The 14,665-nt window shown below is 40.1% G+C and overlaps 1 protein-coding gene across 1 annotated transcript in view; it reads right to left on the minus strand.

Moving 5' to 3' along the window:
• Nucleotides 1–610: 610 nt before the first annotated feature.
• Nucleotides 611–14,665, minus strand: part of PAK7 (p21 protein (Cdc42/Rac)-activated kinase 7) — a 383,566-nt gene continuing 369,511 nt past the window's right edge. The window contains exons 8-10 of the mRNA XM_006894246.1: nucleotides 7,722–7,847; nucleotides 5,596–5,730; nucleotides 611–1,123 (exon numbers count right to left, since the gene is read on the minus strand). Of these exons, the coding sequence (XP_006894308.1) occupies nucleotides 968–1,123; nucleotides 5,596–5,730; nucleotides 7,722–7,847 (417 nt within the window). The 3' untranslated portion in view covers nucleotides 611–967. The remainder of the gene's footprint in view (nucleotides 1,124–5,595; nucleotides 5,731–7,721; nucleotides 7,848–14,665) is intronic.

A 14,665-nucleotide genomic window follows, 5' to 3' on the forward strand; every position in this document is an offset into this window, starting at 1 on the left:
CAGTCTCTCTGAATCGTCAGTTTGGGGAACTAAGTTCAATGGTCGTAGCACTGAAATGACTCCTTGGAAGGGAAATTTGGCCACAAAGGGACATTCCATCTATTCTGAGGGAGGGAATGTCCCACCATGCAACAGATGATCTGCTACTATTCACCTTGAAAAATGGGATTTTTAGAAATGATTTCATTTTACCCCAAGGAGTAGTTTGGTGGTATACTGTGGCTTCAATTTAATTTTATTTTTGCTTTTTGGTTGGATAAATGAAACGTGCACCATCATCACCATCACTCCTAATTCTTCTTCCATCATATAAGACACTTGTTAAAATAAGAAAGTCTACTGAAGCTGACGGTGATCAAGATTCACTCAGTATTTAAAGTTCCTAAAGAATCGTTGGTTGTCTGAAAGGGATAAAAAAGTAGGAAAGGCTTTTGTTCAAACTCCTGCTAGGAAACAAGTATTACTTCAACTGATACAATGGCTACGTGACATCAAAGTACTATAAATTATCAAAACTATCGTACAGAAAAATTACAAATTCATTGCAAAATACATTACACTGCTACCATTAAGAAAAAAGTGCTTTTTTTGTTTTTTTCTTTTCTTTTTATTTTGCCAGAAAAGTATTCTTTCGAAATAGAAAATCCTACGCATTACCCTGCATGTGGCTAGGATATATCGTAACGGAGTTTGTATTGAGTCCTTCTGATTTGCTGGATGAAGGGCTGAAAAAATATAATGACTTAGTAAAGCCATGCTTCCAATGACCTCACCAGCTGTCAGTGGAGAGATGCCTGTTTAAGACACAAGAAGAGGCCCTGGTCTGTGAAACCCTGCTGGTCATCACACTGTCCCACCAATCAGCTGGTCTAGAATGCACAGGCTTTTTGCACTTGTCCATGGATACCTCATGTTCTCCTGAATGATTTCGTGTCTTCATGCCTTTCCACCTGCATGAAGCCTCTGCTCAGTGATGCCTGTATTGTCTCATGAGGGGAACGATGCACGACGGTGGACCTGCCAGTTTCAAGAATGGATGTCCGAGGAGTTCCTGGGCGGTGGCTCTTTGAGAGGGCTCCCTCACCAACATCAGGTCGAGGAAGCCCCGCAGTACAGAAGAAACCTGCCAAAACACAAAGATGTCACCCTGAGGTCTGACAGAGGAATAAATCCAACCTGAGTACCCCCACATGGTTCCCCGCATAGGGCCTTGCAGTTATTCGTTCAAACTCTAGAAAGCCACCTCAGAGGAAAAGAGGCTTTTTCTTAATGATCTCCAAGTTTGAAATAACAGAGTCCATGACAGCTCAGCTAAGGGTAAAAACTCATTTACTAAATGCAATCATAATGTTAGTAATAATGAAAACAAGAAAAAAAGACACCCAGGCCAGCTGACATTGTGTCAACTTCAATTCATGGTGACCTCATGTTTTTTCAGGGTAAAATTGCTCCATAGAGTTTTCAAAGGATGAATTCTCAATGGATTGCCAGGCACCTAGTGTGCCTCTTGGTGAACCCAGACATTATTAACCTTTTAGGCAAACTTATCAACTCTTTGCATGGCTTCGGGACTTCCAATCATGATAACAACAACTATTACAGGTGTTCACTACCTACATGCATGGCCATATACATGCTTCTGGGATGTGTAGGATAAATGGGATAGTTTTGTTTTTCTAATAACTGTAATCATCTAGGCTCCATGGAATCCCCTTTCTGGAGTGGAAGCAAACATCCTTACAGATATCTGACACAGGAAGGTTTTTTCCCCCTTTAATTATTTTTTTAAAATGAACTTTTCTCTCAGATAAACCTTACATACATTCAAGTTTGCATATAAGTATACAGATCAATCGACTTTTATATTTGTCTGTTTACTCTCAACCTTAGTAGAAATACCAAACATTCCTACCCTCCAGGAGGTAACCACAATACTTCCTGTTAAAAGTCATTACCACTCTGACTTCTAATAGCATCAATTAGTCTTGTCTGTTTTTACTTTATAAGAGTTGAATGGTTTTTCATTATGCTTGGAAGATTTTTTTATACTGTGGGAGAGTTTTCCTAAGCTTTTCCCTAATGAACTTTATAGTCTTTGATTTTACTCCTAGGTCCTTGATCCACCTTGAGTTGGTGTTCGTGGATGGTGTGACGTATGGGTCTTGCTTGAGTTTTCTACAGGTGGTTTTCCAATTTTGCAAACAAACACCATTTGTTTAAAAAGCTGTAATTTCCCCACTAACTGATTTCATCTCCTTGTCAAAATCATGTAAGCATAAATAGATGAGCTGATTTCTGGATTCTCAATTCTATTCCACAAAAAGGAACGTATGCTTAGACATTATACATATAACAACAGCTTAGAATAAGATGTACATTGCAAAGAGGACCGAAGAGGGGATATAATTGTGCAATAAATATTTTTTTAAAAGTGGGCTGGCGGATGGGGAAGGGAGGTCGAAGGGATTAAATATGCAACAATGAATGAATAAAAACCTAACTTTTCCATAAATTTTCATTAAAATCACAACAAAAATAAAAAAAAAATTTAAAAAGTGTTGAATGGTGTGAACTCTTCTCTGACTCATTTCTTTTGATAAACATTATGCTTGTGAGAGTCATTCCTGATATGTATGGCAAAGAGGATTTTTTTTTATTGTTGTAATCTCCATCTTTTTTTTGTTTTGTTTTCATTTTTTTTTTAAAATTTCTACTGTTTTGAGTCGCAAACGACTCGACGGCGCATAACAACAACAACTTTTTTGGAACCTTTACAGTTAAAATTGTCAAGAACTTTCTTGTGTATGGTTTTGAAGATCACTGACATTAATTTCTATTGGGGGGTGGATTTCTTTTCATACCAGTTTTTTATTTTCTAGTCACTTATTAGTAAAATATTGTATTTTGCCTCCTATTTAAAATTTATTCACCAGTAAGGGTCTAGGAATCCAGGTGGGGAGTGTTCTGAAGCAGCCTGACTCTACAGAGGTTTTGATTTCTGGTTCTGGTGAGACTTTGGACATTATTTACTGGCCTTTGGCTGTGAGTTGATTTTATTTGGCCTCCTATTTAAAAAGGCATTTATTTATTGGTTAGACATTCTTCTAAGTGGTATAGCACTGGTCTCTCCATTTGCTGTACAAAGGTAACTTGTGGTTGCTGTGATGCTAAACACCGTGACACTGATGTGTCAAATGTGATAATGGTTTACCCATGGTGGACAGTGAGTGTTTGGTGGAGCTCCCTGATTAAAACAAGCTTGGAAGCAGGAGTGGCATCCACTTCTGAAATAGTTTGCCTCTGGAAACCCTATGAACCTGGAGTTAAGATGAAAGTTATACAAGTGTTCAGGTCTTTTGTTCATAGGATTGTTATGAGTCATATATGACTCGACAGCACTTAACAACAACAACAACAACAACAACAACAACAACAACAACATAGTCCAGTCAAAATTTCAATCTTCTGTTTGGTTCAAGTAGTCTCTTCCTCTCCTCAGCCTCCCAAACATAGTCACACAACCTTTATGGGGGATTTTATTGGACCTGCCCTCCTACATTTAAGGCTGAGGGGAAAGGAGACCATCATTACCAACTATTTGCTCCCCTAAAGCAGCCTCACATCCTGTTCATTGCCACGATGCAGATGGGAGGATTTTGAGATATTGAGGGCAATGCTTACAGACCTGATTTTGCATAAATGACACCTGAGTAAATCTTCCAGGGAGTTGGCTACTCCCATAGCAGTGGTACTTGAATCTCTCTTTTTATTCCTTGCACTTGGCCTTTAGTAACTATCTTCAGCATGAAAGAGACACTTGCTGGTCTTTATATGCATTGTGCTAACCATGGCCTTCATTGCCTTGCATGATCTAGCCCCTGCCTACTTCTCTGACATCATACCTTACTCTTCAGCTCATGCTCACTCTAACCCAGCTTCATGGGCCTCCTTTCTTGCTGCAGAGCCTTTGTATTTGCTGTTCTTTTCCTGGGACATTCTTTTCCCAGATCGTTCCATGGTTTGCTTAGTTTCCATGGAAGTCCTTGCTCAGAAATCTCTTCTGAAGAAAGGTCTTACTTACACTTTAGCCCTCTCTAACTTCCAGCCTCCTCCTCTGTACGCTGTCATCATATCACAGAGTTTTATTTTCTTCATATGCTTACCACTCTGAATCTATTTTATTCATTCGATTGTTTATAGTTTATTATTCACCTCTCCAACAAGAATGCACTCTTGGGAGTCATGGAATATGATAGTGCTAGTATATGCAAGAGTTATTCAATGAATGAGTATTGTGTAGAGTGCCTGATTTATCATTCTAACCAATTCTAGGGAGCTCTGGTAGTGACAGGGAGTTGCATTACCAACCCCAAAGCACAAAGTTTGAATCCACCAGCTGCTCCGCAGAAAAAAAGCTGGGGAATCTCTCATGCACTTTATGGCCCCTGAAAACTTACTGGAAGATATCTCTGAGTCAGTTATCACTTGATGGTACAATAGCAACTAATTCCATGAGAGAGGAGTTATTCTTATCCTCATGTTATAGACACAGAATGTCACAGTCACAGAGGAAACGGCCTGACCAGTGAATTAAACGAAGAGCAGAGATTTTAATCCGAGTGATTCTGATTCTAAATTCCATGCCTGTAAACGAGCATCTACTGCCTGGATGAAAGAGTTCAGGGGTTTTTATTTTACTTTTGATCTTAATGAAAGTTTACGGAGACTTTGGATTTCCATTCATTCATTGTTGCATTTTTCTCCCTGCCCACCCCTCCCCCTCAAAGAGCTCTTCTCTTTGAAAAGTAAAAGAAACATTCTTTCATTGTTATACAATCCCTCCCCCCAAATACACTCCACTATGCTGCCTTCATTCTGGACTCCTGTCACGACAAAAATACCTAATCATATATCCTTTTTAAACAGTTCTCTCCCTCATCTGTTTCAATGCAGTATACATTATTTATCCCCTATTTCTTAGTCTCCTCCCAACCCAATGTCACTCCCTTTGTACAAAAGTGGTACTATGCAGTATTTGTCCTTTTGTGACTGAGATGTTTCAATCAGTATAATGTCCTCCAGGGTCATCCATTTGTATAGCATTTCATGAGTTCCTTATTTTTCATGCAGCATAATATTCCACTGTATGAATATAACAGAGCTTCTATAGCTTTAAGAGAGATGCAAATCAAAACAACTATGAGTTATCATCTCACCCCAATAAGAATAGAAAAATTTAACAGAACAGCAAACATAAAATGCTGGCGAGATTGTGGAGAAACTGGAACCCTTATTCACTGTTGGTGGGAGTGTAAAATGGTGTAACCACTATGGAAAGCAGTGTGGTGTTTTCTCAAAAAGTTGTAAATAGAAATACCATTTGACAAGCAATTCCACTACAGGAATATACCGTAAAGAAATCATAACCACTACTCAAGCAGATATATGCTCACCATGTTTATTGCATCTTTGTTCACATTAGCAAAGAGCTAGAAGCAACCCAAGTTCCCATCAACAACGAGTTCCATTTTTAAAAACCCTAAATGGCAAATTCTAGGTCTACTCTGAACTTCAGCAAGAGATACCACTTCTCACCTTGTGCAGGTCTTTCACTCGTGGAGGTAAACTGTCCCGGATCCTCTGCATGGCCTGGAGTGGAGGCTCATTGAAGTAAGGAGGCTCGCCGTCAATCATTTCTATCACCATGATCCCAAGTGACCAAATATCCACCTGTCAGGGATACCCCAGCGATTATCTCAGGTTGGAGAACAGACTGAAGTGGAACCCAAGAGGCTCCAAACTAATTGTGGTATCTGTGACCTCTCAAAATTACAATACAGGTCTACAGGCTGAATGGTTGGCTTCGAGAGTTTTTTATAATAGTCTTGTTTTTTAAAGATAGTATCAAGGAAGTCTACACTAATTTGGGATTAAGTGTATATCTTCATATTCTGAAATGTAGAAACTTGAGTTTTTACTCATCAGCTTCTCTAGTTAACTGTCATGAGTAGTTGTGAAGAAAACTCTAAAGTTGTTTTATTTTTAATTATTATTAATGCAGAGAAGAAAGTTGCACTTAAACCATAAGAAAGCAGGGAGAGTTGGGTTTTCCCCTCCATGTATTCATAACAAGATGTAAGGAGCTGGAGTGGAGAACAGATAACAATTCTTTCATTAATTTGATTTTTAAAATAGTCCCATTACCCCCTCTTCGAGGTTCTATCCTTTGTGTTTTATCATTTAAAAGCAGCGTGCACAAGCCTTTGCTTTATAAAACCATTTTGAAGGACTGGAGAAAAGAAAAAAGAAGAGATGACAAGTCATTCTTTGTGGATGAAAAATGGGAGGCCTGAATAATGTGAAGCCGAAGCCGTAGCTGTGCTATAAATCTCCAGGTGCAGTCATTTCCTGTTCTAGCCTCATCACACCTCTTATCTGTTGGCTGCATTGCTGTTGTAAACCTTCAATGACCTTCTCTGAGAATTTATGCTCTTGGAACCACAGTGAGAGAAGCGAGTTAAGCACTCATCCAAGGTCAAGCAAACCTGGAAAAGAGAGCTGAGCCCTTTATTTACGCTGATATCCTTCGGTCCTTGATTGATGTTTTCTACTATTCTCCTCTCTTAGCCTCGCCTTCTGCATGGCAACACCATATATGCACATTCACAGTGAACATGTATATGTATTTGTGTGTTTCAGAGATTTTACTCACACCATTCCCACCCCTACTCCCACACTACCGCCCGGGGAGCTCTGGTGGTCTAGTGCAAGAAGCTGCGCTGCAATCCTAAAGAAATGGGGTTCGAATACACACTGCTTCATGGGAGAAGGATGAGCCATCTCCACCAGCGAGATTTTACTGCCTCTGAAAACCCGCTGGAGGGTCAGCTATGTGTTGGTTCTGACGTGATGGCACGCACCAACTACAACATTCCCACCATAGACTCTTTCCGCCAATTTCTCTCTATGACTTCATTTTCACAAACTCTACTCCTTAATAGGAATGATTTTTTTCCCAGAGAAAATGGAAACTGTGTCATGTTTTTAAATATGTTGTAGCATTTATAGATATAAGGAAGAAATAAGCACCTGGCTTGTCTCAACTTGTCATTTAAGTATGATTTCTACTTTCTGGATCTTTCTCCAACTCTCTAGCTTTCCTGTGCATCACCCTGCCTGGTCACCTGTGCATCTCTGACCACTTTCCCTGCCTTACGTTTTTTGCCTCTCTCCTACTGAGGGAGCGCTCATGGCTTAGCAGGAAGGAGCAGCTCTGTCAATCCAAAGGCACAGGATTCGAATCCGCCAGCTGCTCTGAGGGAGAAAGATAGGCAATCTCTTCCCACGCAATTTACTGCCTCTGAAAACCTGCCAGCGGTTCCCCTATGAGTTGGTTCTGACTCAGTGGTGCATAACAACAACTCCACTACTGAGAGATTAGTATTTGAAGGACACAGGACCAGTACTTATGCATACAGCTCTGTTCACTGTAAACCTCAATAAATAACTCCATGAATAAATGTTGTGAAAATATCCCCAGTGGTAGCCAGTCTATCTTCTGCGACCAGCCACTCTGATTCAGGCTAGTGAGTGGGGATGAAGTGTGAGGGTTGGAAGTTCATCACCTAGATCTCCGGTGGTTCACGGCTATCTCAAACCCACTGCTTTCTGGAGTCTGTGCTAGGTGCTGTCTCTCCCAGCAGTAACTGTTACCTCCTTACCTCTGTCCCATAAGGCAGTCTAGAAATCACCTCAGGTGCCATCCAGTATGGAGTTCCAACCAGCGATTTCCTCTTTGGCACTTCTTTGGAAACTTGAGCACAGAAACCAAAGTCAGATAACTTTATCTGAAAAGGGAAGACATACAACAATACAATAACTTTACAATACTGTCCACACGGTATACAAACACATACATGGAAAGTTGCAAAAACAAGGCAAAAGAGTCTCATTAACTGACTTTGGAATGATCAGAGGAGGGATAGTCATACCTTTTGGGTGAAAAGGCACAATCCGTTTTAAAGGAAGAATTTCACATGATCAACCAAAGTTTACTTGCAAATGTTTCAATTCCTGTTGCTTGCATATGTTTTAATAATTGCCAACTTTTCCCAAGAACATGGAAACAGCCAAAATGTCCAACCACAAATGAATGGGTTGAGAAGTTATGGTACATTCACAAAATGGAATATTTTGCAGCACGCAGGAGCAATAACTTTGTAAATTATTACCTAACTTGAGAGGGACTGGAGAGCATTATGTTGAGTGAACTAACTCAGTCCCACAAGGATAAATATTGTATAAAACCGTTACTAAAAAAACTCAAAAAAACAAAAAAAAAACACCGTTACTGTAGAATGAGTATAAGGGTCCAAGGGAGGTGGGAGAGGCTGGAAGCAGAGGGATGTGGATGTGTGGGGGTGGGAGGGATTAATCATTGTGTTGTACAGTTTGATGGGGGGGGAGTAAAAGAAATCGAAAGAATTTGTTCAATTTTGTATTTGAGTTTTGTAAATAAAATAGTAGAAAAAAATTGCTAACTTTTAATATGCCGTTGTTGTGTATAATCAAGTCACAACCAACCCATAGCTGACCCTCTGGCGGGTTTTCAGAGGCAGTAAATATCACAGCAGGAGATTGCCCATCCTTCTCCCACAGAGCAGCTGGTGGATTTGAACTGTGTGCCTTTGGGATTGCAGTGCAGTTTATAAATCATATATGTTTTTTTAGTCATACCCATTGTGTTTATAATATTAATGATTAGTTAATTTCAAGGTATGAAAAGTATATTGTATAGTATCTTTCCCTTCACCCAATCTATTTATTTTTACTCCCCTCCCCCTCCCTTTCTGTCCCTAGTAAGTATCTGAAATGAATTCTGAGTGTGAAACCTTTCTTTATCTTCTTTTTAATGTCTGTAAATATGATTTATCTCCTTGTCTCATTTCATGACTAAACCTTCCAATACAATGCTGAATAGAAGTGGTAACAATATTCCTATTTTCTTTATAATTACAAAGGAAAATATTTTTATGTTTCACCATTAAGTCTGCTGTTAGGGACCTCTCCAAAGTACTGAAGAGCAATGGTGTCTCTCTGGAGACCAAAGTGCGTCTGATACAGGCCATGGTCTTCACAGTCACTTGTTATGTATTAGAGAGTTGGACAATGACCAAGGAGGATAGAAGGAGAATTGATGCCTTTGAGCTGTGGTGCTGGAGAAGAGTATTGAGAATACCATGGAATGCTAGGAAAACAAACAGATTTGTCCTGGAAAGGGTTAAACTGGGTGGCTCCTTGAAGGCAAGGATTCTGAGGCTCCGTCTAACATACTTTGGACATGTTGTGAGGAGAGACCAGTCCTTGGAGAGGGACATCATGCTTGGGAGGGTGGAGGAACAGCACAGGAGGGGAAGGCCCTCTATGAGGTGGATTGATTCAGTGACTGGGATAATTGGGATGGGAGTGTCAGAGACAGTGCGATTGGCACAGGACAGAGCAGAGTTTAGGGCTGTTGTACATAGGGTCGCTATGAGTCGCAAGTGACTCGACGGCATATAACAACAACAACAACGACCATTAGGTATGAAATTTGTTATAGCTTTTTTTTTTTAAAGAAGAAAACATTTCTTTTATACTGGTGTACTTACAAAGTTTGCATACACTGTTTTACATACCAGATCTTTCCCATTTCCTTTACCCACCCTTCTACTCATTAAATTGTGCAGTCATGACTAAGCCCATCCCGCCCCCTGCCCATCTTCATCCCTCCTTAGCTTTTTAATAATAATGGTTTTATACATTTGTGACTGACCTCTGACCTATTTTGCTTAGCATAAAGTCCCCTAGATGCATTCATGTAATGCAGTGTTCTGTGATTCTTTTTTTTTTTAATGTTGCTTATATCTTTTATAAAATTATGAAACAAAGAGACAGGAAACATACAGACGAAATATACTCCAAACAACAAATGTATGTAAGCAAGCATTTACAATTTTAGTATTACATGACATGTTATTTGACAGTAAATAAATTTCTGCTACGGAGAAGCAACGATGCCAGTCTAGAGACTAAGGTGTGCCTTTTCTAGGCCATGGTCTTTGCAATTACTCGCTATGCATCAGAGAACTGGACCATGACTAAGGATGACCAAAGAAGAATTGATGCTTTTGAGTTGTGGTGCTGGAGAAGAGCATTGAACAGACTATGGACTGCCAAGAAAACAAATAGGTCTGTCTTGGAAAGGGTGAAACCAAGTTTCTCCTTGGAGGCCAGGATTTTGAAGCTCCGTCTCATATACTTTGGTCATGTGGCCAGGAGGGACCAGTCCTTGGAGAAGGACATCATGCTTGGAAGGGTGGAGAGACAGTGCAGGAGGGGAAGACCCTGGATGAGATGGATTGATAAAGAAACTGGGGAAATGGGGGTAGGTGTGTTGGAGTCTGTGAGACTCACTCAGGATAGCGTAGGGCTCAGAGTTGTTGTACGTAGGGTTGCTATGAGCCACAGGCGACTTGATGGCACATAATAACATCAATATGATTTTGGTACAAACTACTGCAGTTTGGTTTCTTTTTGTTCTACACACTTAAATTTTGATGTATTGTGAGATAATTCAAACAACCAACTTTTCTTCTATGTTTGAAATACTGCAAATGACCATTATTGTATGATACTAATTTTAGTACTGATTCCCCATCTTTGTGTTTTCTCCTTCGCTCATGATGAATGAACTTGCCAGTGTGAAGTAAAAATGCAAGTAGAAATATGACAGAGAGTGGGTGTCAGCTCTTAGTAAGCAGGTGTTTAGAATCGTGATGATTCTGTTTATAAGTGTATTATTATTACTTGTTGTTGTTAGTGCTGTAGAGTTGACTAAAAACTTCCCCCGTCTTGCGCCGTCCACAAGATCTCTGTCAGGCTCCAGATCACTGATACAGTCACTACGTCAATCCATTTTGGTGAGGCTTTTCCTCTCTTTCTCTGATCCTCCACATTTCCCAGCATGATGTCTTTTCCTGAGGACTGACTCCTTCTGACAACATGCCCAATGCATATGAGATCAAGTTTCACCATCGTTGACTCCAACATAGACTTATTTGTTCTTTTGGCAGTCCGAGGGATATTCAGTCTTCTTCACCAATATCACAATTCAAAGGCATTGATTCTTTTTCTATCATGCTTACAACTTTCAGAAGCATAAGAGGCAACTGAAAATACTGTATGAGGGGCACCCTAGTCTTTAAAATGATACCCTTGCTCAAGAGGTCCTGGAGAGCAGTTTTTCCCCAATGCAACATGTCTTTTGATTTCTTGACTCCTGTTACCATGACTGTGATAATGGATCAAATAAAAATGAAATTATATTATTTAGACTAGCCTAAAAATGCTGACAGATTATCATATTTCTTGCACAGCACTCATATTCTTTTAAGAACATAATAAAGTATGAATCCCAGGGTTCAGCTTTATTTTATGAAGACCTGGTGTTAACTTTAAGTGACTTCATTCAAGATCACTGTTCTTGGTGATAACAGAAAACAGAAGAATATAATTAGGCAATGGTTCAACATGACCATTTAATATTAAATCTCTCTGCTCCTTAATGGTATGTAGGCATTGGTGGCTGGTGGTTGAACTCTGGCCTCCCGCACTGGAGGTCTGGGGTTGATTCCTGGCTGATGCACTTTTTGGGCAGCTACCTCTGCTGTAGGCTTGTGCATTGCCATGGTGTTGAAGAGGCTTCAGGGAGCCACTAGACTAGGAAGAATAGCCTGGAGATCTACTTCTAAAAGCCAGCCAGTGAAACCCTAAAATCACAGTCTGATTATAGAATGGGTGCTAGGGAAGGTGCCAGAGCAGATAGGGTCCCATTCAATTGTGATGGCATCTCCATGACTCAGTGATGGCTAACAACAACAACAATAACAATAACAACACCAATAATATATAGAGCAATGTCCTAGGCTTCAAAGCATGCATTCTCTCTTGATCCCTTCATAACCCTTTAAATTTCCTTTCTCAGCATTTCTCTCTAATTCTAACTCTTGCTTTCTCTTTAAATATGAGGGCTTCCTTGTGCTCTGGTCTCAATTTTTACCCCTTCTAACAGATATGTCTTAGAGAGGGTGCAGCTGGAGTGCTCTTTGGAGGCAAGACTGATGAGGCGTCACCTCACATCTTTGGGCATGCTGTTAGGAGCACTATTCCTTGGAGAGGGACATGAGGCTGGGAAGGGTGGAGGGTCAGCGAAGGAGAGGAAGACACTCGACCAGGTGGATTAACATGGTGACTTCTGCAATGGGCTCTTGTGTGTCAGGAAGTGAAGGATGACACAGGATAGGACTGGGTTCAGATTTTTTTGTTCATAGGGTTCCTATGAGTCATACTTGACTGGAAGGCACCTAACAACAACAGCAACAGCAACAGTAACAATAACAATACACTCTTGCCAGGTCCTTATTACCTTGTGATGCTCATTCAGATATTTCTCTTTCATTCAAGATCAATATTTTCAACTGGTATCTGTTTCCATTTGGTGGATAAAAAGTACTTTCAGTCAAACATTGAATATTCTCCCTCTGCTGCAGACCACACCCTCATTTGTCTGTCTGGTTCTTAGTTAATGGCACCATCATCCACCCACCTCCTCAAGCTGAACTGTGAAGGGCTCATACGTCCATGATTCCTCTAGCTCAACCCAAACATTTTGGGTTTGAGTTTTTAAAAAAATTTATTTCTGTAGCTTTGTAACCTATAGTAATGACTAGTTATAAACTGTTTTTCATAAATCAAGGCTATTGAGTGAATGGATAAGCTTTAATCATAAGGCATGAAAGAAACCTCTAAGAATGAAAGATGGCATGTAGATGATATTATAATAAATAAGGAGCAGAAATCTTATTTGGAAGTGTAAGTTCTCCTTGATATTTTATTAGTATCATTTTCAAATATTTCATAAAGTTGAAAGACTTGTTGGGTGAACATTCCTCCGCCCAATACGTTGATTCTATAATTGCTAATGTTTTATTTGGGGTAACCTATCTCTCCCTATCCCCATTTATTAATTTTCTTTTTTGATGCATTTCAAAATAAGATAGAGGCAGAAGAACATTTATTCCTAATTCTACGCATTATCATTAACTGTTGTTGCTGTTATGTGTGTTGAGGTGGGACTGTCCCATAGCTGACCCTCCAGACGGTTTTCAGATGCAGACAATCTCATGGGAGGAGAGTGTTCATCCTTCTCTCATGGTGCAGCTGGTGGATTCAAACCATGTGCCTTTGGGATTGCAGTTCAGCTTCTTCTCACTAGGCCACCAGAGCTCCCTGATGGTTCAGTATTTATTTACATAGCATATAAAACCAAAACACATTCAGTAAAATGCGTATATCTTAAGTTTACTACACGATACATGTTGGCAAGTGCATATACTATTTACCTCCATCTCCTATCAAGATATGGGACATAGGACATTGCCCTCACTAAGGATGTGCTCGGGTGCCATCTGTAGATCAGTGGCACCCGAGATCATTTACTTGTTTAAAATTTTTGTTTGCATACAAACTTCACATATGTTGTGTTTCATATACATTGTGTTTCACATATTCCTTCATTCACATTGTGTTTCATACGCTCATTTATATACACTGTGTTCTAATCACCATTGATCTATGTCTACTATTACCCACATCATCTTTTCAGGTCCCCATTGGATTTTTTCTAATTCCTTCACCCCCTCCTTTCATCCACCAAACTCTGGTATCCTAGTGATCTCATGCCCCTTCCCTCACCTGCATCCTCTTCCCCTTTTGGATTTTTATGAACATCTTAGTAGGTAGTTAGTAGTTAGTTAGTAGTTAGTGGTATCAGAAAAGAAATGGCCAGCCACATGATGCTTGGCAGGTGAGGTGGTAGAAATTAACGTGCTATTGATAATTAAACAAGGCATCAGAAAGTGAGAAGTGAGGAATAAAAAGGCCTGGGGAAGCCACGGTGACAATGGTCAACATGCGTGAAGCAGTGGAGAGATTAAATCATATTAGAGTTGAGAGTTACTACTGTGTTTGGCATGATGGAGTCTCTGTGACTCAGTTTCAGTGATCAAGTGGGGACAGGAACCAGGCAGCAGTGAAGCCTTCGTCAAACCTCCCTGCAGGAAATGGGATGCATTTTAACACACACTGAAGAAATCCTGAGCTTGTATGCTTGCAAGTATGGTTGCAATGATAATTATTACTTAGATGAGTCTTGCTGAGGTAAGTCACCAGGCACTTTACATGTGTTATCTAATTATATGTCACTTTACATGTATTACCTAATTACAGGTCAATTACCACGGAGGCACTTTATATGTATTATCTAATTGAACTGCTTGTCGTTGTTAATGTGCTGTTGAGTCGCTTGTGACTCATAGTGACCCTGTGTACAAGAGCCCTAAACCCTGCTCTAGCCAGTGCTAACCTCACTGTCTCTGACACACCTACTCTCATTACTCTAATCACTGAATCGATCCATCTCATCGAGGGTCTTCCTCTCTTGCAGTGTCTCTCCACTCTCCCAAACATGATGTCCCTCTCCAAGGAATGGTTCCTCCTTGCAACATGCCCAAAGTATGCCAGATGAAGCTTCAGAATCCTTGCCTCCAAGGAGCAGCCTGGTTTC

Source organism: Elephantulus edwardii, unplaced genomic scaffold (genome assembly GCF_000299155.1).
Source record: "Elephantulus edwardii isolate Elephantulus edwardi_28Jun2011 unplaced genomic scaffold, EleEdw1.0 scaffold00138, whole genome shotgun sequence".
NCBI lineage: Eukaryota > Metazoa > Chordata > Mammalia > Macroscelidea > Macroscelididae > Elephantulus > Elephantulus edwardii.